At 41.1% G+C, this 26,239-nt stretch overlaps 2 protein-coding genes and 1 long non-coding RNA gene across 30 annotated transcripts in view; 1 reads left to right on the top strand and 2 right to left on the bottom strand.

Moving 5' to 3' along the window:
* ICA1L (islet cell autoantigen 1 like) overlaps positions 1-23,266 on the top strand; it is a 66,568-nt gene extending 43,302 nt beyond the window's left edge. For 11 of the 28 annotated variants that reach the window (XM_023622438.2, XM_070241645.1, XM_070241640.1 and 8 more), the window contains 4 exons: positions 4,006-4,080; positions 13,026-13,277; positions 16,181-16,270; positions 19,760-20,108. In XM_023622438.2, the coding sequence (XP_023478206.1) occupies positions 4,006-4,080; positions 13,026-13,277; positions 16,181-16,270; positions 19,760-19,875 (533 nt within the window). In that variant the 3' untranslated portion in view covers positions 19,876-20,108. Of the gene's footprint in view, positions 1-4,005; positions 4,081-13,025; positions 13,278-16,180; positions 16,271-19,759; positions 22,763-23,144 lie in introns of those variants that run through there. The other 17 variants (XR_011428388.1, XR_011428384.1, XR_011428385.1 and 14 more) reach the window with 3 other exon arrangements.
* Positions 1,114-4,483, bottom strand: LOC138918695 (uncharacterized). Its single transcript, XR_011428394.1, has 2 exons — positions 4,372-4,483; positions 1,114-1,395 (listed from the first exon to the last, which is right to left on the bottom strand). It is a non-coding gene; the product is annotated as an uncharacterized lncRNA (long non-coding RNA).
* The window catches only part of FAM117B (family with sequence similarity 117 member B), an 87,596-nt gene continuing 84,106 nt past the window's right edge, over positions 22,750-26,239 (bottom strand). Inside the window, exon 8 of the mRNA XM_023622416.2 lies at positions 22,750-25,374. Coding sequence (XP_023478184.2) covers positions 25,356-25,374 — 19 coding nt within the window. The 3' untranslated portion in view covers positions 22,750-25,355. The remainder of the gene's footprint in view (positions 25,375-26,239) is intronic.

The following is a 26,239-nucleotide window of genomic DNA, read 5'->3' as shown; positions in this document are numbered from 1 at the left end:
CCTCTTAATCTGTGGGAATCCTAGAAGCTCAGATGATTTTTCCCTAGTAAAAATTCACATTGCTTCTTTCCAGAGCGAGGTAACGCACCCATCTGGTGACCACTCCAACCTCCTTCCAGGGCCTTTATCTTATGTGGGAATCCTGGGCTCAGCTTCGTTCCTTGGTGTTTGCTGAAGGCTTTGTCTCAGGAGAGCAGTGTGCATATGGGCACCTGCCTTTCCCCTCTGCTCACTACTCATCTCTCCCAGCTCTGGTTTCAGCTTACATTGTTTGTTTCTAATAAGTCTAGCAATGCATTAAAAGTATATTTTATGGTTTTTGCAAGAGGTTTTTTTTTGTAAGGGAGGGTACTTCTGAGTATCTAGTCTATTATATTTACAGGTAGCATTTTTCATTGGTCATATTAAAAAGAACGTTTTGAAAATATTCAGTGTCCCTGGGACCAAGATACCACCATCACTACTTGTAGGAGTGGAAACTGGGATAACATTTCTGGAAAACATAAACATCCCAGACTTTAATTGAATAATTTTACTTTTAGAACTATCTCAAGGAAGTAATTTGAAATGCCTTCAAGCATTCATTCTCTGAGATATCTACTCAAGTGGTGTTTCATATAATGGAATAAAACTATGCCTTTTGAGCTAGCCTTTCTCTCACATATACCTGTGTTGATCCCAATCTCACACACATCTGTAGCATTAAAATAAAACCAAAGCCACATGAATCCATACCAAAACATTATAGAGTAAAGCAGATCGTCATTAAAGATTTCTAGAGAAGCGAGAGGAAGGCGATGACCCTGCATCTTATAAAGCAATACTCCTTGAACGATCCTGGTACTGGGGGCTGGCCTGATGGCGTAGTGGGTAAGTTCACACACTCTGCCTTGGCGGCCCAGGGTTTGCAGGTTCGGATACCAGGAGTGGACCTAGCACCACTTATCAAGCCATGCTGTGGAGGCATCCCACATAGAAAGTAGAGGAAGATGGGCACAGATGTTAGCTCAGGGCCAGTCTTCCTCAAAAAAAAAAAAAAAGATCCTGATACCAAACTTCTTAACCTCAAGTTTGTGTGCCCAAGGTGCAGCAAGCCAAACATTGAGACATCAGTGCTTGGAGACTGAGAAAGGTTTATTTGAATTGGCCAAACGAGAAGGTGGGAGCATGGGTTCAGTCAAATCCACCATCCCGAGAGCAGAAAGCAGGAGGGTTTATCGAGCTAAGGGGCTCAGTAGGAGGAGCTTCAGAGAAACAAAGGGTCCCTCCCAATAAGCCCCTGGGCAGTCTGACTTCTGGCCTTCAAGGCTGCTGAGGGCCAGATCACAGCCTCCCCGAAGGCCTTCTCTTTCTTCTGCGAAACAAGCTCACAAATCCTCGAGACGCAAGTCACCCCTCAAGTTAAACAAGAAAACAGCAAATTAGCACGATTCATCTATGCCTGTGTTGGGAACAAGGTCAAAAGGCAATCATGTTCTTATTGAATATCTGCAGTAATCCTCAGGTACCCGGCTTCAATCCTTTAACACATCTGTCCATTCCCCCAACTCTTTTTCTGAGTCTTACCAAAAGTTTCTGTGGTGTGACTGCCTGTCTGTCTGTCACCCATTCCTTCCCTGCCCTCAGACCCTAATTCTCCTCCTTGCTTCCTTCTCTCGCCACCTCTAGAATCCCTTTCCCATTCCCAGAGTTTTCCCTCCACTTTTTTTCCCAACGTTCAACTGAAATCTTTACCAATGAAGTCCATTTTTCTATCTTCTGTATTTTTTCCACCATCTTTATATGCTAACTGTATTTGAACTTAGAACCTAATTCATCCTGCAGTTTCCTTATCTTAAGGCTAAATAACCATGAGTTCCTTATATCTTTCTTTTGCATTTGTTTTCCTTTTGATTACTTTGATTGATTTAACCTTTTCTACTTTATTTTGTAGCATCAAATTTTGTAGCAACAAACTGAGCATTGCATTTTAATAAGAATGTAGTAAGATGTTACTTCCTTGTCCTTAGATGTATTACACCCTTTAAGCTCTCTATCCAGCAACACTACCCACTTTTGTATACAGGAGACATTTACATTTCATTTATATTTTTAGAAAATGACTCTGATGATAGTTGAAAATATCAAAATCTTGGATTTTTTTGGGTCTTTATGTCTATCCTGGGTTGCAAATGAGGTAGAGATGGATTGTGTGGGAAACTGACTCTAAGAAACTGGCTCCCATTGTAGTAATAGGGCATAATTTGTCTCAATGTAGGCCCAAAACTTGTAGATAATTTTTATTAAAAAACCAGTTTTTGTCTATGGGGGTTTTGGTTTGTATGTTTGATTTTTTGTGTGTGTGTATGTGTGTGTGAGAAAGATTGTCCCTGAGCTAACATCTCTGCCAATCCTCCTCTTTTTGCTTGAAGAAGATAGGCCCTGAGCTAACATCTGTGTCAGTCTGCCTCTATTTTGTATGTGGGTCACTGCCACAGCATGGCTTGATGAGCAGTGTAGGTCCATGCCTGGGATCCAAACCTGCGAACCCCAGGCCACTGAATCAGAGTGCATGAACTTAACCACTATACCACTGGGCTGGGCCCCTGTTTGAATTTTTTAAGTGTTAAAAACATTCAAAAGAGCCTAAGAGAGTATGCTGTCTTTTAGCACATGCGTTTGATCTCTCCCTCCTGATAAAGTCTCTGCAACAGTCACTCTGGTGTAGGTGCTGCTCACAGCCACATGCTGCTCTCAGAAGGATAAAGCAGCCCTTGAATTAAAAGCAGACCATATTCAATCATTTATTCACCCAGTCAACCTAAAAGGAACACGTGGGTGTCAGAGACACGAAGATCAGGCAGAACAGAATATAACATGGCCTTTTAGAGAATATAGGAGGAGAACAGGTCCATCAGGAGAGGAGGCGGCTTAAGAGTGTGAAACTTGTTTTTTTAGCTGAGGGAGGTACAATTGACATATAACGTTATACTAGTTTCAGTTGTACAACATGACGATTTGATATTTGTATTTATTGTGAAATGATCACAATAAATCTAGTTAACGTCCATCACCGTACATAGTGACAAATTTTTTTCCTTGGGATGAGAACTTTTAAGATTTACTCTCTCAGCAAATTTCAAATATGCAGTACAGTATTATTAACTATATCTGCAGTCACCATGCTGGGCATCACATCCCCATGACTTATTTATTTTATAACTGGAAGTTTGCGCTTTTGACTGCTTTCACCCATTTCCTCCCACCCGACCTCTGGCAGCTACCAATCTGTTCTCAATATCTGTGAGCTCGGTTTTTGGTTTCTTTGTTTTTTTAGATTGTACCTATAAATGAGATCATATGGTATTTCTTTCTCTGTTTGACTTATTTCACTCAGCACAATGCCCTCAAGGTCCATCTGTGTAGTCACAAATAGGAAGATTTCATTCTTTTTTATGACTGAATAATATTCCGTTGTATATATCTACCACATCTTCCTCATCCATTCGTCCATCAGTGGACACTTAAGTTGTTTCCATAACTTGGCTGCTGTAAATAATGCTGCAGTGAACACAGGGGTGCATATATCTTTTCGAGTTAGTGTTTTCTTTTTCAGATAAATACCAGGAAGTTGCCTTGCTGGATCATATGGTAGTTCTATTTTTAATTTTTTGAGGAAGCTCCATACTGTTTTCCATAGTGGCTGTATCAATTTATGTGGAATGTGAAAACTTTTAACTTTCAAGGGGATGTATATATATCACAGGACCTGAATTACCTGTGGATATTATAAGGTTATTTGTTTATAGACATATAACAATTATATATATATATTATATTAGGTATCTATATACACAAATACAACTTTTATATATGGTTCTTTAAATTTTTACATCTCCCTTTTATATGTTTTATAATCTGCTTTGGTCAAGTCAACACTTTGGCAGAATCATTATAAAATATTACAGTAGATAAGCATGCTAAGTTTCTTCTTGCTCCACTTATTTTTATGTGCTTTTGTTTTAGCAACTGAAGATCAAAAGGAAAAACATTTTCAAATGAGAGAATTTGAAGCACCTCAGATTTCTAACTCTGAAAATGGTAAGAAATTATAATTTCACTATATATCTGGATAATTTATTACTTAAAATTCTTTAGTTTTTATTTGGTATTTATTTCCTTAACATTAAAATCTGTTTAGGTGTCTACACAGGGATGCAACCCGATGCTTCTACTCTGTAGCCCATCACAACGGAAATTAAATAGTTCCTTGTTTTGTGTGTTTTGACCCTGTCCGAATGTATCTGTGTAACTGAGAGGCCAGACAGGACTGTGTCTGTCTGTCTGCTCCGTGTCTGACCATCCAGCAGTGCAACACTTGGTGAATACTACCTTGAATGTCTTCCTCCAGCAAGTACGTTGCAGGCATTTTCTCCCAGTTGGTCCTTTGTCTTTTGACTTCTCATATAGTTGGTTCTTGCCCTGTAAATATTTTAAAATTTTTATATAGTCAAATTTATTAATCTTTTTTTATTGGATCTGGATTTTTGTCATATACAAAACCCAGATAGAGGAATTCATTTATGCTTTCTTCTAGTATTTATGTAGTTTTTACATTTAGATCTCTAATTCATTTGGAGTTTATTCATATGTACGGTGTTAGAAATGGATTAAGGGTTATCTTTTGCAAATGGCTATCTTTTATATCATTTGTTTAAAATGTCATCTTTGCTGCAGTAACTTGAGATAACTTCCAGTCCTATGCTAGATTTCCATATGTACTTAGGTTTATTTATGGACTTTTTTATGTTTCTTTTTTCTTTCTTTCTTACTTTTATTTTTGAGGAAGATTAGTCCTGAGCTAACATCTGCTGCCAATCCTCTTCTTTTTTTTTTTTTTTTTTTTGCTGAGGAAGACTGGCCCTGAGCTAACGTCTGTGCCCATCTTCCTCCACTTTATATGGGGGACACCTGCCACAGCATGGCTTGCCAAGCAGTGCATGGGCCTGCACCTGGGATCTGATCCAGTGAACCCCGGGCCGCCGAAGCAGAACATGCGAACTTCACTGCTGCACCACTGGGCCGGCTCCTTTGTTATGTTTCATTGGTGTGTGTGTGCACCAGTGCCGCATGGTTTTAACTACAGAAACTTTGTGTGTTTTTGCATCTGGTAGGGTCAGTAACCTCCTCCTCTTTTCATTTTTTTCTTAGCTATTCTTGCATGTTTATTTTTCAATCTGAACTTTATGTCAAATTGTCTAGCTCTGTAAAAAAGCTCACTGATACTTTTATTGTGATCACATTAAATGTGAAAATTGACAGCTTGATGGTGTTGAGACATCCTAACCCAAACACGGGACATCTTTCTATTTGTTAAAGTTTACTTGTATATCTTTCAGATATAGTTTGCTTCATATAGGTTTTGAACATTTCTTAAGTTTATTCTTAAGTATTTTTTCTTTATTGTTGCCATTATAAATGAGGTTTTCTTTGCCAGTGTATCTTTTAACTGGTTATTGTTTTGTTTATATGAATGTTATTGATTTTTGCATGTTAATTTCATATCCTGCTGCCTTGCTGAATTTTTTGTAGTTTTTTTATTTTTTTTTTTTAGGATCGGTACCTGAGCTAACAACCATTGCCAATCTTTTTTTTTTTTTTTCCTGCTTTATCTCCCCAAATCCCCCCGGTACATAGTTGTATATCTTAGTTGCAGGTCATTCTAGTTGTGGCACGTGGGACGCCGCCTCAGCATGGCCTGATGAGCGGTGCCGTGTCTGCACCCAGGATCCGAACTGGCGAAACCCTAGGCCGCCAAAGCTGAGCACGCAAACTTAACCACTCGGCCACGGGGCCGGCCCCTGAATTTTTTATGGTTTGAGTTGGTGTTATCATTGACTTTCTAGAGTTTTCCAGGTATACTGTAATGTCATCGGGAAGTAGAGAGAGTCTGTTTCTTCTTTACCGATTCTTGTGACTGTAGCTGATTTCTTCTGTTTAATTGCATTGGTTACCACCTCCAGAACAATGTTCAGTAGCAGTGGGCGTTTCTTGATCTTAATGGAAATGCTTATAATGTTTCTGAATTAATTAAGATGCTGGCTTTTGGACTGAGGTATATATTTTATGTTGTTAAGGAAGTATCCATACAGTCCTATCTTCTCAAGAGTTTTTATTAGGAATGGTCGTGGAATTTTGCCAACAGCTTTTTTAGCATCTATGCCAGCAATTATTTGATTTTTATTCTTAAATATATTAACATGATGAGACATATTAATAAGCTTGCTGATATTACACTATCTTTGCATTCCAGTTATGGGTCCAGCTTTGTCGTTGTGCTTCTAGTCTGTTGATATTTTATTTACTATTTTTGCATTACTATTGATTTTCCTGTGAAAACATCTAGGCCTGGTGCTTTTTGTGTTTTCTTCTCTGTGGAAATTGGTCTGCTTAAGCTTTCTATCTGTCCTGGGATCAAATGTAGTGATTTGTATTTTTCTCAGAATTACTCATTTTTTCTAGATTTTCAAATTTATTTGTGTAGAATTGTACAACATCTCTTTTGATTTTTAACAGCTTTCTTGAGTTATAATTTAAGTACTGTAAAATTCACCTGCTTTAAGTGTAAAATTCAGTGATTTTTCTAGTGAATTTATAGAGTTGTACAACCATCAGCACAATTGAGTATTAGAATATCTCCATTACCCCCCACATTCTCTCATGCTTGTTTGCAATTAATTCTTGCTCCCACTCCCAGCCCTACGAAATCACTAATCTGATTTTTGTCTCTACAAATTTCCCTTTCCTGGACATTTCATATAAATGAAATCAGATAAAAGATAATCTTTTGTGTCTGCCTCTTTTTTTTTTTACTGAGGAAGATTCACCTTCAGCTAACATCTGTGCCAGTCTTTCTCTGTTTTGTGTGTGGGTTGCCACCACAGCATGGTGGCCAATGAGTGGTGTAGGTCGGCGCCCAGGAACTGAACCTAGGCTGCTGAAGCGGAGCATGCCGAACTTAACCACTAGGCCACGGGCCAGCCCTGTGTCTGGGTTTTTGTGTCTTCCATTAAGCATATTGTTTTTTAGATCCATCCATGTTGTATATAACAATAGTTATTACTTTTTTCCTTAATTTTTTTGCTTTAACTCTTTTTTTTTAATTGAGTAAAATTGGCATATAACATTGTGTTTCAGGTGTACAGCATTTAATTTGATATCAGTATACACTACAGAGTGATAACCAGCAAAATCCATTTACCATCCTTCACCATAAAAACTGAGCTTCAGCGGTTTTGCCAGATCCCCAACCTCCATCACCTCTTATAACCACCAATCTCTTCTCTGTATCTACAAGTTTGTTTTTGTTTAGTTTGTTCGTTCTGTGTTTTTTAAAGATTTTAGTTTTTCCCTTTTTCTCCCCAAAGCCCCCCAGTACATAGTTGTATATTCTTTGTTGTGGCTCCTTCTAGTTGTGGCATGTGGGACGCTGACTCAGCATGGTTTGATGAGCAGTGCCATATCCACACCCAAGATTCGAACCAATGAAACACTGGGCCGTCTGCAGCGGAGCGTGCGAACTTAACAACTTGGCCACGGGGCCAGCCCCTGTTCTATGTTTTTTAGATTTCATGTGAATGGAATAGGCATCTATGTGTTTGTTTGTTTGTTGTTTTATCTTCCACATATGAGTGAAATCTTACGGTATTTGTCTTTCTCCATCTGGCTTATTTTACTTAGCATAATACTCTCAAGGTCCATCCATGTTGCTACAAATGGTAGGATTTCATTCTTTTTTATGGTTGAGTAGTATTCCAAAAAGACAACCTGCTGAATGGGAGAAGATATTTGCAAATCATGTATCTGACAAGGAGTTAATATCCAAAATATATAAAGAACTCATACAACTAAACAACAACAACAAAAATGAGCCAATTAAAAAATGGGCAGAGGACCTCAATAGACATTTTTCCAAGGAAGACATACGGATGTCCAGCAGGCACATGAAAAGATGTTCAACATCATTAATTATTAGGGAAATGCAAATGAAAACCACAATGAGATATCACCTCACACTTGTTAGAATCACTGTTATCAAAAAGACAAGAAATAATAAGTATAAAAGGGAACACTTGTATATTGGTGGTGAGAATGTAAATTGGTGCAGCCACTATGGAAAACAGTATGAAGATTCCTCAAAAAATTAAGAATAGAAATACCATATGACCCAGCTATTCCATTTCTGAGTATTTATCTGAAGAATACAAAAACACTAATTTGAAAAGATATGTGCATCCCTATGTTCACTGCAGCATCATTTACAATAGCTAAGATATCAAAAGAACCTAAGTGCCCAATAATGGATGAATGGATAAAGGAGATGTGGTATATATACATATACCCAGACACACACACACACACACACATATATACACACACACACACTGGAATACTACTCATCCTTAATTTTTTTATTGTGGTAAAACACACACAACATACAATTTACCATCTTAGCTATTTTTAAGTGTACACTTCAGTGGTATTAACTACATTCATAATATTGTGCAGCCATCACCATTGTCTATCTCCATAACTCTTTTCATGGTGTAAAACTGAAACTAAACACCTATTAAACAATAACCCCCCATTGCCCCATCTCCCTAGCTCCTGACCCCCACCGTTCTGCTTTCTGTCTCTGTGATGTTGACTACTCTAAGTACCTCATATAAGTGGAATCATACAGTGTTTGTCTTTTTTGTGTCTGGCTTATTTCACTTAGCATAATGTTTTCAAGGTTCATCCATGTTGTGGCATTTTGCAGAATTTCCTTCCTTTTGTAAGACTGAATAATATTCCTTTATATGTATATACCACAACTTGCTTAATGTATTTCATTACTTTTTATTGATGAATAGCATTCTGTTGTGTGGATATACCAGGTTATGTTTATCCATTTACCAGCTGACAGACATTTGGATTGTTTACAGGATTTTGGCTATTGTGATATTGCTGCTATGCACATTCAGTACTTCTCCTTTAGTGGACATACGTTTTCATTTTTCTTGGTTAGATTCCTAGGAGTGGAATTGCTAGGTTATATGGCAAATTTGAGTTTAACTTTTTAAAGTTTTTTTAAACAGTTTTTTGAAATGGCTGTAACATTTCGTTCCCACCAGCAAAATACGAAGGTTCTAGTTTCCCCACATCTTCATCAACAGTTGGTGTTGTGTGTCTTTCTAATCACACACATTCTAGTGCTTTTAATTTGTGGAGCTTTTGTTTTGTGTTTTGTTTTGCTGAGGAGGATTCACCTTAGCTAACATCTGTGCCAATCTTCCTCTCTTTGCATGTGAGCTGCCAGCACAGCATGGCCACTAACAGACGAGTGGTGTAGGTCCAGCCCAGGAACCAAACCTGGGCCGCCGAAGCAGAGTGCACCTAGCTTAATCACTAGGCCACCGGGGCTGGCCCTTAATTTGTGGCTTTAATTTGCATTTCTCCAGTGACTTATGATGTTGAGCATCTTTTCATGTGCTTATTAGCTGTTAATATATCTTCTTAGTTGAGAAATCTATTAAGATCTATTGCCTATTTTTAATTGGGTTATTTATCTTATTATTAAGTTGCAAGATTTCTTTTTATATTCTTGGTACAAGTCCTTTGTCAGATACATGACTTGTAAATATTGTATCCTAGTCTTCTTCTTTTCTTAATTTTGCCTCCTGAAACACAAATTTTTAAAATTTTATGAAGTCCAATTCATCACTTTTTTTCCTTCTTCTATGGATCATTCTTTTGGTGTCATATGTGAGAACTCCATCTAACCCAAGGTCACAAAGATTTTCTCCTTGAAGTTTTATCATTTTAGCTCTTACTTGGAGGACTATGATCATTTTGAGTTAATTGCTGTGTGTGGTGTGAGATAAGTAAGTTTTTGTTTGTTGCATATTCATATCCAGTTGTTCCAGCACCATTTGTTGAAAAGACTCTTCTCTCTCCATTGAATTTTCTTGGCATTTTTGTTGAAATCAAGTGACCAAAAAAATGTAAGAGTGTATTTCCGGATTCTAAATTCTGTTCCACTGATCTATATACCTGTCCCTGGCCAGTACCAGTCTATCTTGATTATTGTGGCTTTATAAAAATTTTGAAAAAATTTGAAGGGCTGGCCCAACTATGAATTTCTAGTGAGGAACAGCACATTCAACATATCATGGAATATCAGTAAACTACTTATTATGTCTATTTGTGCATGTTTCCAGACCTATGGCCAGCTGAAGAGTTTTAACTCAGAAGACTGAGGAATATTAAACCCTATTAAAATAATCAACATGAAAAGGACCTGTTACACTGTAAAGCATCTCTTGTATACGGTTTTTCCTAATTGATCCCATTTTGTTCTGATCATTAAACTTACCTGCTTAAGTTGAACTATAAAAAAATTTAAAAATGAATTAAATAAAATAAATGAAATGCGCATTGTGCTTATATACGTTTACATTGTGAAAGGATTCCCCCATCTAGTTAATTAACACATCCATCACCTTGCTTTCTTTCCTTTAATCCTGCTTTCCTTTAGTCCTTTGAATATATTTATAAGGGCTACTTTGAAGCTTGGTCTGTTAAATCTGGCATTTGGTCACCCTCACAGGCCGTTTCTGTTGTCTGCCTTTTTGCCACTGTATGGGTCATCTGCTCCTGTTTTTTTGCATGCCTTGTTATTTTTTGTTGGATACGACATTTTAGATAATATCTTTTAGCTACTTTAGACGGGTCCCCCCGTCTGAGGCTTGTTATTTTCATTTGCTTGTGTATTTGGTTAGTGACAGGCTGGCTTATTTCAGTGGAGTCTGTTCACCTTCCCAGCCCTCCCCAACAGTGGGACGCCTTACCGGGTGCAGGCCTAGGCGTATCCCCTGCCCCCTAGGATGAGGTGGTTTTGGAACGGTCAGACCGTCTCTTCCCCTGACCACACCTGGCTGTTAACTCCACTAATTTCCAGCTGATTGTTCTACTGTTTTCAAAAATGCCCTGGACCATAAATTTGTCTACAGACAAAACCAATCAAATTTGGACTGCCTTGAAAGGATAGTTCCTGACATCAGTGTTTGAGATTTGTTCTTACCCTGGGCAGGCTCTTGCCCGCTGGCTTTTTCCCTGGTTCTTTCAGGCAAACTGGCTGGCCTACAGTTGAGCCTATTTGTCCAATGAATCTCCCAGTCTTCTCCCAATTGCCTTTTCACACAACCTCCGCTGTTTTTGAGAGCATCTTCAACCTCGAATCTCTGCACACTGTTGCAAATGAAGTCAGTTCCTTTGGGACGAGGTTAGGAGCTCTTTATTTGACGGTCTGCTTCTCCTTCCAGGCAAAATACCTGGCTCAGGGCTTGATCTGGGGGTGGGAACAATGACATGTTTCTCTCTGAGTGACATCCTTGCTCTAGGAGCGGAATGCTAAAGTGACGAGGGTGACAGTAGTCCCAGGTCTTCTTGGCTTGCCCCTTCCTGCCTCAGCGATCAGGGGCCCCTGTTCTCAACCTGCCACATCCAAGGCAGTCTCCATCCCATGACTGGGGGCCTGGGGTCTGGGTGCGAAATGGGAGCGTCCACCTCCTGGCTGTACTCCCTAGGACTCAGCCTTAGCAACAGGTGACCGAGGACGGGATATGAAATGCTGGCTTTCTGCCCCTCCTGGGAAGATAGCTGCTGACCGAGAGCTGGGGGTGGAGGGAGCCCTGCGCTCTTGGCTGCTCTGGGCTAGACTGGAATTTCCATCTTGCTGAATTGGGAGGGAAGGAAGGGAGTGGTTCTTAGTTCAAATACCACAGTCTCTCTTCTTTCTGAATTTTAATAGACTTTCTTGAGTAAATGTTTCTTCATTTGATGTGAGTCTTTGCAACAATTTCCAGAGACTTTAAATGGTTTTTTTTTAAATAGGTTTCACCAGTTATTTAAAAACTAGTGTACAGGACCACAGACCTCCTCACTCTATCAGACTGGAAGCCCCTCTCTCTCATTTTTGTTGATAAAGGTGTTTAGGGTCATGATTTTTTCTTCGATTATTGCTGCTTAAGTATCCCATGGATTATGATATGAAATGTCTTTTTTATCATTATTTTTCAGAAACTCCATTTTCCTTTCAACCAAGAATTGTTTAATAGAAGGTATTAAAATCTACAGGTAGGGGCTGGCCCGGTGGTGTAGTGGTTAAGTTTGGCGCTCTCCACTTCAGCAGCCTGGGCTTGCAGGTTCGGATCCTGGTGCCAACCTACATCACTCATCAAGCTGTACTGTGGTGGTGACCCACATACAAAATAGAGGAAGACTGGCACAGATGTTAGCTCAGGGCTAGTTTTCCTTAAGCAAAAAGAGGAAGATTAGCAACAGATGTTAGCTCAGTTCCAATCTTCCTCAGCAAAAAAAAAATAAAATAAAATAATATTTACAGGTAGAAGTGCCTTTTAATTTCTTGGTTTTGTATTTTTAATTATTTCATTTTATTGCATTGTAATCAGAGCATGTTGTTTGTAATATTTCTACTTTAAGAAACTCACTAATTTTTTTGTCTACCTTTGTATAATTAATTTTTGTGAATTTTCAATGTGTGCTTGAGGAGAAGGTATATTTTCTATTAGGGTTTGTGTATGTGTTTGTTCAAAATAACTACCTTATTGATTATGCTGTTGAACTATTTTGTATCTTCTGTCCTCTTGGCCTGTTTTTACTGACAGTGGTATAGTCAAGTCTCCCAATATTGATTTGTTTCAATTTCTCTTTGTATGTCCTGTGGTTTCTCTTACATAGATGGTTGCCTAGTTATTTCACACATGGCTATTCATAACTGTTGTATCTTGATTGTGAAATGTGGTCATTTTGATCTATTGTCTACCTAATTAGAAATAACTTTCCCATAAACTTCCAGTCAGTTTAATTCTTCATTAAAAATTATTGTTAATAAAGTATAACAATCAAACAAGTTTGATTTGCCCGACACCCTCATTTCCTCAAGAAGAAAAAGCCATTCTGTTTTTGTCTTCGCTCAACAGTTGCAAAAGATTTACCTGTAGAGTCACTGGAAGACGACTTTGAGAAGGAATTCTCCTTTCTGAACAGCCTCCCGGGTGCTGGGTCTTCGAGTGCCTGTGGATCCCCCCAGGAGCGCCCTGCCCTGGGGAGCCCCAGCGCCGGTCTCTGGTCCCGAGAGCCCTCGGTCGGGTCTGAGCCGCGTCTTCTTTGCTCGCGATTCCTGCCCTCACAGCTCTTTGACCTTGGTCTTCGTGCGGCTGGAGCTGCCCACAGTAAGTATCCGTGGGACATCTGGACACCCGTGACTTACTTTATCTTTATGAAACGAAACTGTGCGCATGTGGATGCGAAACTCAACAAGGAGACTGGGGCTAATGTCAGTACCACGAGACAGAGCCTGCAGCACCCCAGTCGACTGGAAAAGTAACATATTATCTCCGCTGGAGTCTGTCAACGAGAGCGAAACAGCTGCTCTCCTGCCACCGTCCCCAAACCCCACAGTGTCTTCATTGACTTTCCCGGGGGTCTTCTCTGCATAGAAAATCAGTGTCTGGACCTGCTGAGTTACCCCACCTAGGGCCGGTCAAACTGTTTCTTCCACTTAGCAAAACTTGGCGTCTACTCCTCCTGTGGGTTCAGAGTTGACGAGAGAAAAGGACAGCTCTGCAGGCTGGTTCCCCGTAGCCTTCGGGCAAGGCAGCGGGAGCGGACTGTGGGAGGGGGCTGGGGCGGCGTGTTGCCCTGGGGAGGGGGCCGCCTGCTTTGCTGCTACGGCCGGGACTCCCTCTGCCCGCCTGCTCTTCCACCCTACCGTGTCCAACCCAGCACCCTCCCTGGGGAGTCATTTTGCTCCCCGCTTCTGTTTTGGTTACGAAGTCCTGTCAATTCTAAGACACGCCTCAAATGTCCCCCCTCCCTCCTGGCCTCCACTACCAGAGCCACCGAGAGTCTCCTTTGTTTCCTGGGCTGCTGCAGGAGTCCTGCCCACAGGCCTGCCAAACGCCAGTTCATCCCACGCCTCCTCCAGGTGTTCTCTTCAGGAAGCAGATACTGATGTCAGGACCCCGCTTACATTTAGAAACGTGAAGCACCACGAGCTCCGGGATAAACCTGCCTGTGCCTGCCTTGCCACCCTTATTGCCACCCTTACTCCAAAGCTTTCTGTGACCTCATGGAGTGTGTGCAGATCCCTCTGAGGCATCTCTGCTTGTGTCGCTTCCTTGAATTACTGTGTTCGCAATGGAGCCTGGCCTTGCGCCTGGACCTTAGGTCCCCAGGCCAGTGCTTCCTCCCTGGCGGCCCCTTGGAGACGCCCCAGTGCTGCCACAGGGAGGGGCCCCCTCCCCCAGCTTCCCGTTGTGCTCTAGCTGTTTTCGTGGCTGTGATCACAGTTTGTCTTGCCTTATATCCCTGTCTTTCATCTCCTAGTAGATTAAAACCCTTGAGTACAAGCCTCACGGCTCCTGTATCTTAATGCATTCCTTGTTCTTAGTAACTCATGTTCATAATTTATCTGAACACCATCATACTTTATTCACTCTGCAAACACCTCAAGGGCATAGTCTGTGGGGTGATTTATCCTTGTGCTTTCTGTGACAGCAGCATAAGTTAGCTCAATAAATAAAGTATCAGTTAAACAGTCGCTTAGTAAGAATATGTTAAATAGCCTAAAAGTAAGAATGGGCAGTATCATTTGATAAAGAGGCACCCCATCTAGACGTTTTGCTATCGTAAAATTTTAGAAAACAATTACTCTCACGTGGCGTATCAATGGCCCAATAGTTAAAAAGATTTACAAGCACATTCATTCTCCACTGTGAGCTCCTGTTGCTTTAGGGAGCTCTTTCTCCTTCACTTGCCACATCTCTGGCAGCGCTGGATTCTCCTCCCATTTTTCTGGCAATGGCGACGATATTTCTTCACCACTCAGGACATCTGTCTGGTCCCTGCCTGCAGGCTGACAGCATGTTCCCATGCAATAGCGGAGGCAGCGGGTTCTCAGTGTCTGAGTGTCTTGCTCAAGGTCATCAGGCAGTTTAAACAGTTCAGAGGGGACCAAACTCCGGTCTCCTGCCTCCTCGTACCGGCCTCTCTCTACTCCACTAGCCTTCCCTTTAGGTCTACTACTTTTTCTCCTGTGATGGAGACCTGAGAAGTGAGCTGCCCTGAGAGTTAAAAGATGTATGTTCTATGGGGCTGGCCCAGTGGCGCAGCGGTTAAGCGCACAGGTTCTGCTTCGGGGCCCAGGCTTTGCCGGTTCGGATCCCGGGTGCGGACATGGCACTGCTTGGCAAGCCATGCTGTGGTAGGCGTCCTACATATAAAGTAGAGGAAGATGGGCATGGATGTTAGCTCAGAGCCAGTCTTCCTCAGCAAAAAGAACAGGATTGGCAGCAGACATTAGCTCAGGGCTAATCTTCCTTAAAACAAACAACAACAGCAACAAAAAAAACAAGAAAAAAAAAAGCTATGTTCTAGGAACCCAGGTAAGAACTTGAGCCTCAGATGATCTCTTCTGTACAAGGAGGTAGTCAGCAGGATAATCCAAGTTCTTTCTAGCCTTGTGCTTTAACTACAGCATAAATAAGTTTTCATGTCACAGCAAACACTTCCCTGTGACACCAAGTCTTCATATTGAGACTTTCTAATGACTGCATATAGTATTTTGTCACATTTATCCACCATAATCTACTTAATTCCTTCCTTTTTCTTTTTCATTTTCTAGATAATGCTGCAATAAACATAATCATGCATGTTTTTCCTTCAGTTAAATTATTTAAGATAAATTTCTAGGAATGGGACTATGGAGTCCAATGGTATAAACACATTCATAGGTTTTGAGATTCTGATTGTCAGGTCTATTTCCTCTCCCCTAAATCCTTGGAACATCTCTCTTTATACCTTATCCATTTGCAATTGTTAAAAAGAAAAAAAAATTATATATTTATTTTAAAACCATTTGAAAAATGTAAGGAAGTCATTCTGGCTGGGACTAAATTTAGATGATTTGAATAACATACACAATTGCGGACAAATTCTAAGTATGCCTCCTCTACTGTAGAATCTGACCCCGCTTTAACCATTGGAGGGCTTCTTAGATTATTTTGCTTTTCCTTGTTTTTCTGATGCCACTTCCTATCTGATTAACAGTGATAATCCATGACTTCCTCCCCAGGCTGGGCCTCGGCAGGGGCATCAGAACCTCCTCTCTCACAGACTGATAACCAGCCCCGGCCTTCACGGAGTCCAGGGAAAGTAACGAAATGTAAGTTACTTGTTTGTGTTCTTTGCTATCATATTAACAATCAGTTGAATTCAGATAAATTTAGAAAAGTCTTCACCTCAATATTGTCCAGAAAAAATATTTTCTTAATCATGAATTAAAATGAAAGCTATACCTGGCTATCCCTCACCATGGAAAGACTCGAATAGAAATTGTGAGCATGTCATAGTAAACTGAATTCTGTACTTGAATCTTTTATATCTGTGTTAAGGTTTGTTAGTAATGGATGACACCATTAGGGAGAGAAGACACTCTTTGATTACGGATGCCTATCGACGAAGACCGCATCCAGGCACTTAGCACGGGGCCTGGTACATAGTCATTGCTAACATATATTGAGTACTTACCATGTTGTTGTCTGCAGAGCTGGTCCATGTTGTAATTACCATGTAGGGTGTACACAGAAAATAGACACACTCTCTATCTTCCAGGATTTTAGATACATCTTAGTCACTGATGTTGATTTTTTAAAACTTCTTAATTGGAAAGAATTTCAAACATACAGAAATGTTGCACAAACGAAAATAGCACAAAGAACACCTGTGTGCCCTTTACCCAGATTCACCTAGTGTATTTTCCCCATTTGCTTTACACAGGCCTGTGTGTGTGTGTGACATCCGTCATGACCCTTCACCCCTAATGACTTAAGTTTGTGTTTCCTAAGAACAGGCGTGTTCTCTTGCATAACCACGGTATGGGTGTAAACTTCAGGACATTTACTGTCAACACGGTAGTTTCCTGTCATCTACCGTGTATTTGTCCTCCAGTTTCGTGAGTTGACCCTGTCATGTCCTCTGTGGCACTTCCCCGTTTGGCACAGCGTGTCAAGGGTCATGGACTGCATCCAGCTGCCACGTTTCTTCAGCCTGTTTTAATCTGACACATTTCCACAGCTTTTCTTTGGCTTTTGGCCATTTTAAGAGGATCTAGTGCCTCTGCTCCACTGCTTTTTGTTTTTAATAGGATACTCTGTATTTCTGTTCACCTGAGGTCTCCTCGCGATTAAATTCAGGTTACTCTTTCTCCACGGGGAGACGGCAGGGGTGCTGGTCCTTCCTCAGGCCTCTCCCCCGAGAGCTTGCACTGGCCATCTCTCCCTCATTGGTGAGGTTAATTTTGACCACTAATTCAAGGTGGTGTCCAGTTTTTCTCCTCTATGATCACTATTGTTTTATTTTACTCTTTCTTACAATTACTAAGCAGCCAGTGGGGAGATTCTCCACGACCACGCACACATCCTGCTCTTCATCAGAATTTCCTCTTTGATTTTGCATCCACTGTTGCTTTTTGCCTGATTCAGTCCTTAATATGATGGGCAAAAAATGATGATTTTCCAACCCTACTACTCCCCCACATTTTTTTTTTTATTGTGGTAGAAAACACATAACAAAATTTACCATCTTAACCATTTTTAATTGTACAGTTCAGTCATGTTAAGCATATGCACCTTGTTGTGAAACGGATCTCCAGAGCTGTTTCATCATGCGCATCAGAAACTTTATATGCATTAAACAGTTCTTCCCCCCTCCTCTCAGCCCCCCATAGCCACCAATTTTGCTGTCTGTTTCTATGAATTTAACTACTTTAGATACCTCGTATGAGTGGAATCATACAGTATTTGTCTTTTTGTGACTGTCTTATTTCACTTAGCATAATGTCCTCAAGGCTCATCCGTGTTGTAGCACGTGACAGGACTTCCTTCCTTTTTAAGGCTGACTAGTACTCCACTGTATGGCCAGACCACATTTTGTTTATCCATTCATCCATTGATCACATTTTTAAACAGCCTATTGACATATAACTCACATGCCATACAATCTGCTCCTTCCGCCAGCCCTCAGTACTCTGTAAACAAAAGACCTCTCCCCCATTTATTATCAGCACGGAGTCATGTTTCTTCCATGGTTTATATCACAAGGGGAACGTCTAAGGAGTGGTCATGTCTGTTTCTTGATGTTAGTTTTATTTATGGTTGCTTTTACTTTATGAAAATTAATAATAATTATTTGGGTTCTTTTTCTCTATATGTATATTATGGTTCAGTATAATTCATTCATTTTCTATTTGTTGTCCTGTAAGAATCTCTGGAGGCAAGAAACGTGTACACAAGGAGACCCCCCACCATGAAAACAGTGTAACTAAGGCCTTCACTTCCCATTGTGTCAGATGAATATTAAACCATCTCACGTCTGTGCAGTGCTGTGCGGTTTCCCCTACACATCAGGGAGGTCAGGCATTGCTGGGATGGCCGCAGGTCCTGGGTGACACTGTTCTTCCAGCATAATTACTAATAGCCCGCCTCTTCACTCTCAGATATCCTGGTTTAATGATAAGTTATATGGTTATTACTTTACAGATGAGGAAACAAGAGCCCCTGCGGTTCAATGATTGCCCATTATTACTCATCAGCAGGGGGTGTGCCCAGGACTCAAAGTCAGAACTTGTGTGGGTTTCACTGACTATCTTGGGGTTCCCAGAAACAGAAGTGGACGCACATTAAAGCCTTTCACTCTGTCCTGATCCTTGAGACTTGGGACCCCACAGCCCGAACTCCGGCTCTCTGGCCTGTGGAAAGTGGTGACCATGATGGCAAGAGAGCGTTGCCTGAGACTCTTCTGCGTGGGCCCGCCTTCCATCCTCTGCCCACTGTGTCGCTGGCCTCATATGTAGGTCTTTAGATTGTCTCCTGGGTCTCAGTCCTGCTTTCTGGACCCCCTGGCCTTCAAGAGCCTAGCCTTCTGAGATGACCACTGTCTGCGCCACTGTGCATTTGTTATCAGTCCCAGCCTTCAGCCCAAACATACATCCTCAAATATCTGCCACAGTGCAACTTGTAGACTATTGAGGTACAAGATTGCCAGTCTCCACAGGAAGACGAGAGGGAGTCGGTTAACAGGAAGTTGTATCTGAGACACAATCTACTCCATAAGATGTATATCAAAAATTTGTAGAGTGCACATGGAAAAGACAAAGCGAACAACTGTAACCCAAAATGACAACCGTTGGGTGTGTTAATGTGGTAGGATTAGGGGGATTTTTTCCCTTTATGTCCTATATTTTAATATTACTTTTACTATAAATATAGATTTTAAGCACTGAGTTTACAAATGTAATGTTCCTACTTTGTAGGAACAAAGGTTACTTTTAATTTTGAACCTCATCTGAGAGCCATCTGTACATAATCTTAGTGTTTCTAAGCAGACTATTTCTGCCTGCCTTTTCCCTTTTAATCGAGTCCTTTCTCAGCACATCGTGCGATTGCCCATGTCTCAGAGCCTCAGCAAAGCACAAGGCATCCGCACTGGCTTCTCAAAATTATCCTCAAGGAGATATAATTGATAGTTCATGCTTGTCAGTTGTCCTAAATTTTGATTCAAAAGAAAAGAAGCATCTACTTTAAAATCCTAAGCGTTACAATAATGTGATTTCAAACTCTGAGACTCTTAAATGTGCTTTTTTCTTTTTTAATAGCTCCCGACAATGGTAACCAAGACATGTCAGCCTGGTTCAATCTATTTGCAGACTTGGATCCACTTTCAAACCCAGATGCTATTGGACACTCAGATGATGAACTTCTTAATGCTTGACTGAAGTTATGTCATTTCAATGGCCTTGAGGCATCAATTTTGCAACATATTGCCTTTGTGGAAAGGAGGTTATTCTATAACCCAGACACAAAAGCATCGTGTTTGCAAATATCACCCTTGTCAGCCACCTTTAGCAGATGGTAAGGACCACGTTTAAATAGATTATCTCTTTAATATCTTGGATTTGCAGCTGCTGATAATAATGTGGAAAATAGAAACTATTGAGTCTGAAATAGATACCAAAATGTATTTCATAAGAACAGCGAGGAATATTTCTGTCAATAAGAAGTTGGGCTTATTTCTTTGGAGAGCCTTTACGTGTGGGCGGCCTCGCTGGCTGTGGGCATTCTCCATGGAGGGGAAGGGCAGCATGGACACTGAGGTGTGATTGGGGTTGGTTTTTAAATAAAACAGTGGCAGGGGAGTTTCCTGTTGTGGAAAACAGCACTTAGAACCAGACCAGATTTGTCTTTAGTTAGGAGGGAGGGCAGGGTTTGAGAACTCAGTCTGCTTTAATGACATCAAGAGAAACTTGGTGCTTGCTTTCTCCACTTGGAGGTTAAGAGGTAATATTACTTAGTTTTTCTCCTTCATCCAAAAATCACAGACGCCCCTCAGTTCCATTACTGAAGTCTCATGGGGGAGTTGCAGGATGATTTATTTGTTAAGTAAGTCCATCCTCCGCAGAAACGGAAAACTCTCTCTTCCCATCTCATAAACCACAAGAACGTCCAGTGGCATTCAGGACATTGCGCAGGTGTCATCAGGCCTGGTTTTTCACACATTGCTATCATGAAGCGCAGTATCCATATTCTTCCTGGAAAGAAAATGAGGGGCGGCCCCTCCCTGAGCAACTGGCCTTAGTATTCCTGCAATTACCCAGAAACTTCTGCCTGAATGAGGGGAAATTCTGAACACCTTATCCTTATATATATTTGCATACTTGCCCCATGTTTCTTGACATGATCTAACCCAGAATACTTCCTGGCAGTTACAGACAGCCCTACAGGATCGTTAGGGAGTGTCTTATTGTCCCCTGGCCCTTTCTGTGGGGAACACCTGGGGCTCTATTTGATTGCTAAGGAAAAACTGTCACCCTGAGAGGGTTTCGAATCTCAGTGCTGGAGGGGAGGCTGTCGAATGGAAATTAGTGTGCACGAAGGAAAACACCGCCACTGTATACACCATCATCAATCACTCAACTTCCGGTGCTTTTTTCTCGCACCCTTTAGTTTCGAAGCAGTTCGCTACGTGTCTTATTTTTGTCATCCAGTCCTTGGTAGCTCCACAAGAAAACATTTTAACTAAGTTATTCAGAGTAGTTTCCATGTGCTCCTACTTCCAAGCAGGCGTATTTATTACTTACAAGAGAACTGCTTGTAATGTCCAAGACATTGCATATAGAAGACCATTTATTAGGAACGGACCAGAGTAGGTAAAACACAATCCCCTCCCATCCACAGCAGTCTGCCCCAACTGCCATCTGAACTGCCCACGGCCCCCCAGAAACTGCTGCTCTGCCCAGCCCTGCATGGGCCGGAAAGGCCCTCCCTGAGGGTCAGAGACGGGGCTCAGGGAAAGGCTAGGAAGTCTCTCCTCAACGTCTCTCACATGCTTAGCTCCATGGCTTTGATGGTCCCTGGAGAAGCATTTTTAACTCTTCAGTGAACTTCCCCGAATGCAACACTGTCATTGTTCTGCCAAGATCGAATCCCCAAGGGTTTTGATCACGAATCGCTATCTAAATTCTATACCCACGGCAACTCCCTGCTCTCAACTTTGAGTACCGCAAAAAAAGGCTAACTTTGTCTTGAGTTTGTGCCACTTTCCTTTCACTAATTTTCACTAATGCATTAGTTCAGGAACATTTGCGTGTCTCCCTCGCATGCACGCAGAGCAGCCCGTTGTCCTTTACAACAGGCACCTGGATAGAGGAGATCCAGCAGTCTCAGCCAGGAGCCGGAAGCCCGGACCACGAACGTGAAGGGACCCTGCCCTCAGGCTCCCGAGAGCAAAGCTGCTCGGAAAACAGAAACAAAGGATTTTCATTATTCAGTTCTTAGTTTCTCTAACATTTTCTCTTTCAACACAGAGTACGTCGTCGCCCATAACCCAAAAGCAACACTAACTGCCTCATCAAGTCCTGCTAGGACTTCAGGTCTAACAAGCTCGTTGGTGAAGAGCACACTGACAACTTGGCTATTAAAATGACGGCAGCCATTCATGTTTTCTCAGCACTAGTTATTTGAAGCTCAATCACTAATTTAGGGGCCAGAAACAGAATTCGGCCATTCCCACCTACACTGCTAACATAGGAGACCAGCCACACTGAGTCGGGAGTGAAACGAGGGACACGATAAACACAGAGCAGAAGGCGATCCGTGCTGTTTGTCTAAAGCCACATGAACCATCCAATAGGGAGTAAATGAATTAACTAAACCAAAGGTAGGCTGAGGACAATTCTTCCAAAATAAATGGATGCTTTTTATATTAAATGGGGGAATCTTGTTAATACCAAATAATACATTTAAGAAAAGCCCCCAGAACTAAAATTTGCCTCTCTTTCTACAGAGAGGCAGGAACACCAGGGCATATTAAGATCAGATTGGTGTCACTTTGTAATTTTTGAAATCTTTCATTAATTGTAAAACATAGCTCTGATATGGGAAGAAACATAAAAACTGTATTTTAACAAAATAAGTTTCAGCATTTGTACAATGAAAAAAAGTGTATTTCAACTATGGAGATTTATTTCACGTATCTCTCTTTATAGACCATCTGGAAATGTAGAGGTCTTAACAGCATAAGAACAGAAGAAGTCTTACTGTGCTGTATCTATTTTTCTGAGCCTCCTTTAATAAAGATTACAAGATGGCATCCAAAAAAAGTTTATTTCCTAAAGTATTCAATACAAATCCAATTATTGTTTCTCTAGTCAAAAACTTGGCCTTTCCCTCAGGACCACAGTAGTAAGAAGGTAATTTGAATTGAGATAGAGACCACAGAATGAAATAAAACCAGGGCAATTACTATCCCGGTGAGACTGATTCCTTCTGATTTTCTTCATACAGAGGGCTGTAAGACAGGGGAATGTGTGTTCTTGTGTAAATACTCAGTAACAAAATGCAAACTAGCAAATATCAAAATTTTGAGCCCAGAAGTAATAACCAATGAAATATAAACCATAGTATTTAGCCTGATTTGCTGAAGGCAGGAACAGAGAGAAGCCAGAATCGATCCAGTCATTTGTGTCTTCCATCACGTCACAGGACCCTGCATTTCCTTACCTGGAGCAATGAAACAGCCCCGGAGTCTTGCGAGACAGCAATTAAATTGGGAAGGAAATACAAACTTCAAAATAGGAGCTAATTCAGCAGTATTGAAAGTAGTGTGTTTAAAACATACCATGGCGAGGTGTTTAAATATGGCAAAGAAAACCTGTGCAACAGGATGGGAAGGAAAACGCCTGCTGCTCAGGAGGGGTCACTTCCAAAGACCCAACATAAATTTAAAAGAAGACTGAAGAGTTCAATAAAAACTGTCCTTGGCATTTACGTTCAGGACATGGTTCCTCACTCAGTACTGTCAATAAAACGTTTAATCTCCAGAGTAAATACAAAAAGAAGATAAAGGTGTGGGTGGTGCTAACAGGTAAGATTTTGAAATAAATATAGATTTTTAAAAAAAGGTTGTTTTCGGGGCTGGCCCTGTGGCCAAGTGGTTGGGTTCGCGCGCTCCGCTGCAGGCGGCCCAGTGTTTCGTTGGTTCGAATCCTGGGCGTGGACATGGCACTGCTCATCAGGCCACGCTGGGGCAGCATCCCACATGCCACAGCTAGAAGGACCCACAACAAAGAATATACAACTATGTACCGGGGGGCTTTGGGGAGAAAAAGAAAAAAAATAAAATCTTTAAAAAAAAAAAAAAAAAAGGTTTTCTTTCTCCTGTTTCAAAGTAATACCCTCTCATTTAAAAGTCTGGAAAGGGCCAGCCCCAGTGGCCTACTGGTTAAGTTCGGCATGCTCTGCTTCAGCGGGCTGGGTTGGGTTCCCGGGTGTGGACCTACACCAGTTGTCTGTCTGGCCACGCTGTGACAGCAGCTCACATACGAAAAGAGGAAGATTGGCAGCAGGTGTTAGCTCAAGGTGAATCTTCCTCAGCAGGGAAAAAAAAAAATCAACCTATCAGTCAATACACGTCTGGAAAATACTGAAAAGAAAAAGAAAAAGAAATCCTCCACAGCCCTACCATTGAGGAATAACCACTGTTAACATTATATACACCTTCTGTTATTTTGTGGTACCTTTGGGCTCACATATGAATTAAATTGTGATCCAGCTGATTTCATGTTATTGTCTTCTCTGAAATGGGTATACCAAGTTATTGAGATTAAAAAATTAGTTTTGTACATCTTTTTCTCAAAAAGTCAGATAAAAAAAAATCCACCAAAAATGTGATTGAAGTCACTCTCTGCCTCTCTACAAGATGTGCTCCCCAAATTATAAAAAACTATTTTTCTGGAATTTCTGCAGCTATAGCACCATTAAAACCCAGAGGGCTTGAGGACTCGTGTCACTGACTTCCTTAGCCAGGAACTGGGGTCTAACCAGCTCACTTTCTCTTCACTCTCTGAACCAAGCTGCCAGCAGTTGAAGCGACAAAGAGGACCACAAAGGAGAACAAACCAGGCGACGGCCCAATGGCACATCATCTGCGGTGATATTAACAACTGTATTTCATTAATGTCGCTGTGCCAGGAGAAGGAGTGCTAAGGCTTTGTGGTTAAGTTGGAGTTCTAGCATCAGACTCGACTCAAAGCCAGACATTTCCAAGATGTATAACCATGGATCAGTTACTTAATCTAATTCCAATTTTGTCCTCGATAGGACAGTAAAAATAGCAGTAACTGGCTGGATAAGGTTACTGTAAGAATTAGGGTAAAGAGTGACAAGTAAAGTGCCTGGCGCTTGCTAAGTTAACAGTAAGTGTTACCTATTTTTATTAGGATTTCAGCTCAACATCCTTGACTACATTAGACTTTACAAGCTAAAAAGAATTTTATGGGACCCTTTTCCTTGACCAAAAACTTAGATTTCCTAAGGAATGAAATAACTTACCTAACAGAATATAAAGGAGATGATGACAAGTGTTTGCGTCCATTTTATAGGGTAAGCTGGTTTCATGTTCATTAGCCATTTGACTGACAGCACTATCCCCAGCATTTCCTTCATCACGTAAATAAGAGAACTGAGATTCAAACAGGTGACTTCTTTGCCCAAGATCCCATGACCATGAGGCTGCAGAGCCAGAACTAGTACCCAGATTATGGCCTTAAATCCAGGGCTTTTTCTGCATCTCCTCTGGATCATCCCAATGATCTCAAAAATAATTGCTTGACGCATGGAACTGAGATGAACAGTTAGATTCCTGGTTTTTCACCATCAGAGCTTCCAGGACACTCTTCCACAAAACATAATGATTTAGCAGGACTGGCCCATGCTAGTGGATAAAATCAAACAGAGTATACAGAGAGAAATTCTCAGTTTGAGGAAGATGAAAACTGCTGAAAAGACAAGTATTTTATGTTTTTACAAAACCAGCAATTTGGAGATACTTATTAAAGACAGGTAGCAACAGTGTCTTAAAGCTTCCGGTCTCATTTAAGATACCAGACCAACCCAGAGACACATACACAAAAACTGTAGCTAGAGCAGTATTTTTCAAATAATTTTGATTACAACTCACAGTAAGAAATGCACTTTACAATCTAGTATGTATGGATCTCTGTGTCTAGCAAAAGTTTTACAAATAATACTCTTCATATGTATGAATATTTTCTATTCTGCTTCATTAAAAAAAATGTTGGCTGGACCCATGTAATTCATTTCAAGATAAAAAGTTTGAAAAACACTGAACCAAAGAGATACAAAGGCTATTTGTGTTACCATACCATGTTCTAGTAGAAGTCTACAACAAAGTATTTAACAAACACACCTAGGGGCTGGCCCCGTGGCCGAGTGGTTAAGTTTGTGTGCTCCACTTCGGCAGCCCAGGGTTTCACTGATTGGGATCCTGGACACAGACATGGCACCACTCATCAGGCCATGCTGAGGTGACATCCCACACAGCACAACCAGAGGCACTCACAGCTAGAATATACAACCATGTACTTGGGGTGGGGGGGTTGGGGTAGAAGAAGAAGAAAAAAAAAGATTGGCAACAGATGTTAGTTAGCTCAGGTGCCAATCTTCAAGAAGGACACCTAAACTTAGCAAGCAGAACCCCCTGATACTGACGTACACTTGGCAGGGATCCACTAGGAAGACACTGTATTTCACACCCAGCTCCTTAAAAGCAATTGAAG

Source organism: Equus caballus, chromosome 18 (assembly GCF_041296265.1).
Source record: "Equus caballus isolate H_3958 breed thoroughbred chromosome 18, TB-T2T, whole genome shotgun sequence".
NCBI lineage: Eukaryota > Metazoa > Chordata > Mammalia > Perissodactyla > Equidae > Equus > Equus caballus.
Note: the sequence above shows the minus strand (reverse complement) of the source record. Positions and strands in the feature narration are given on the sequence as shown.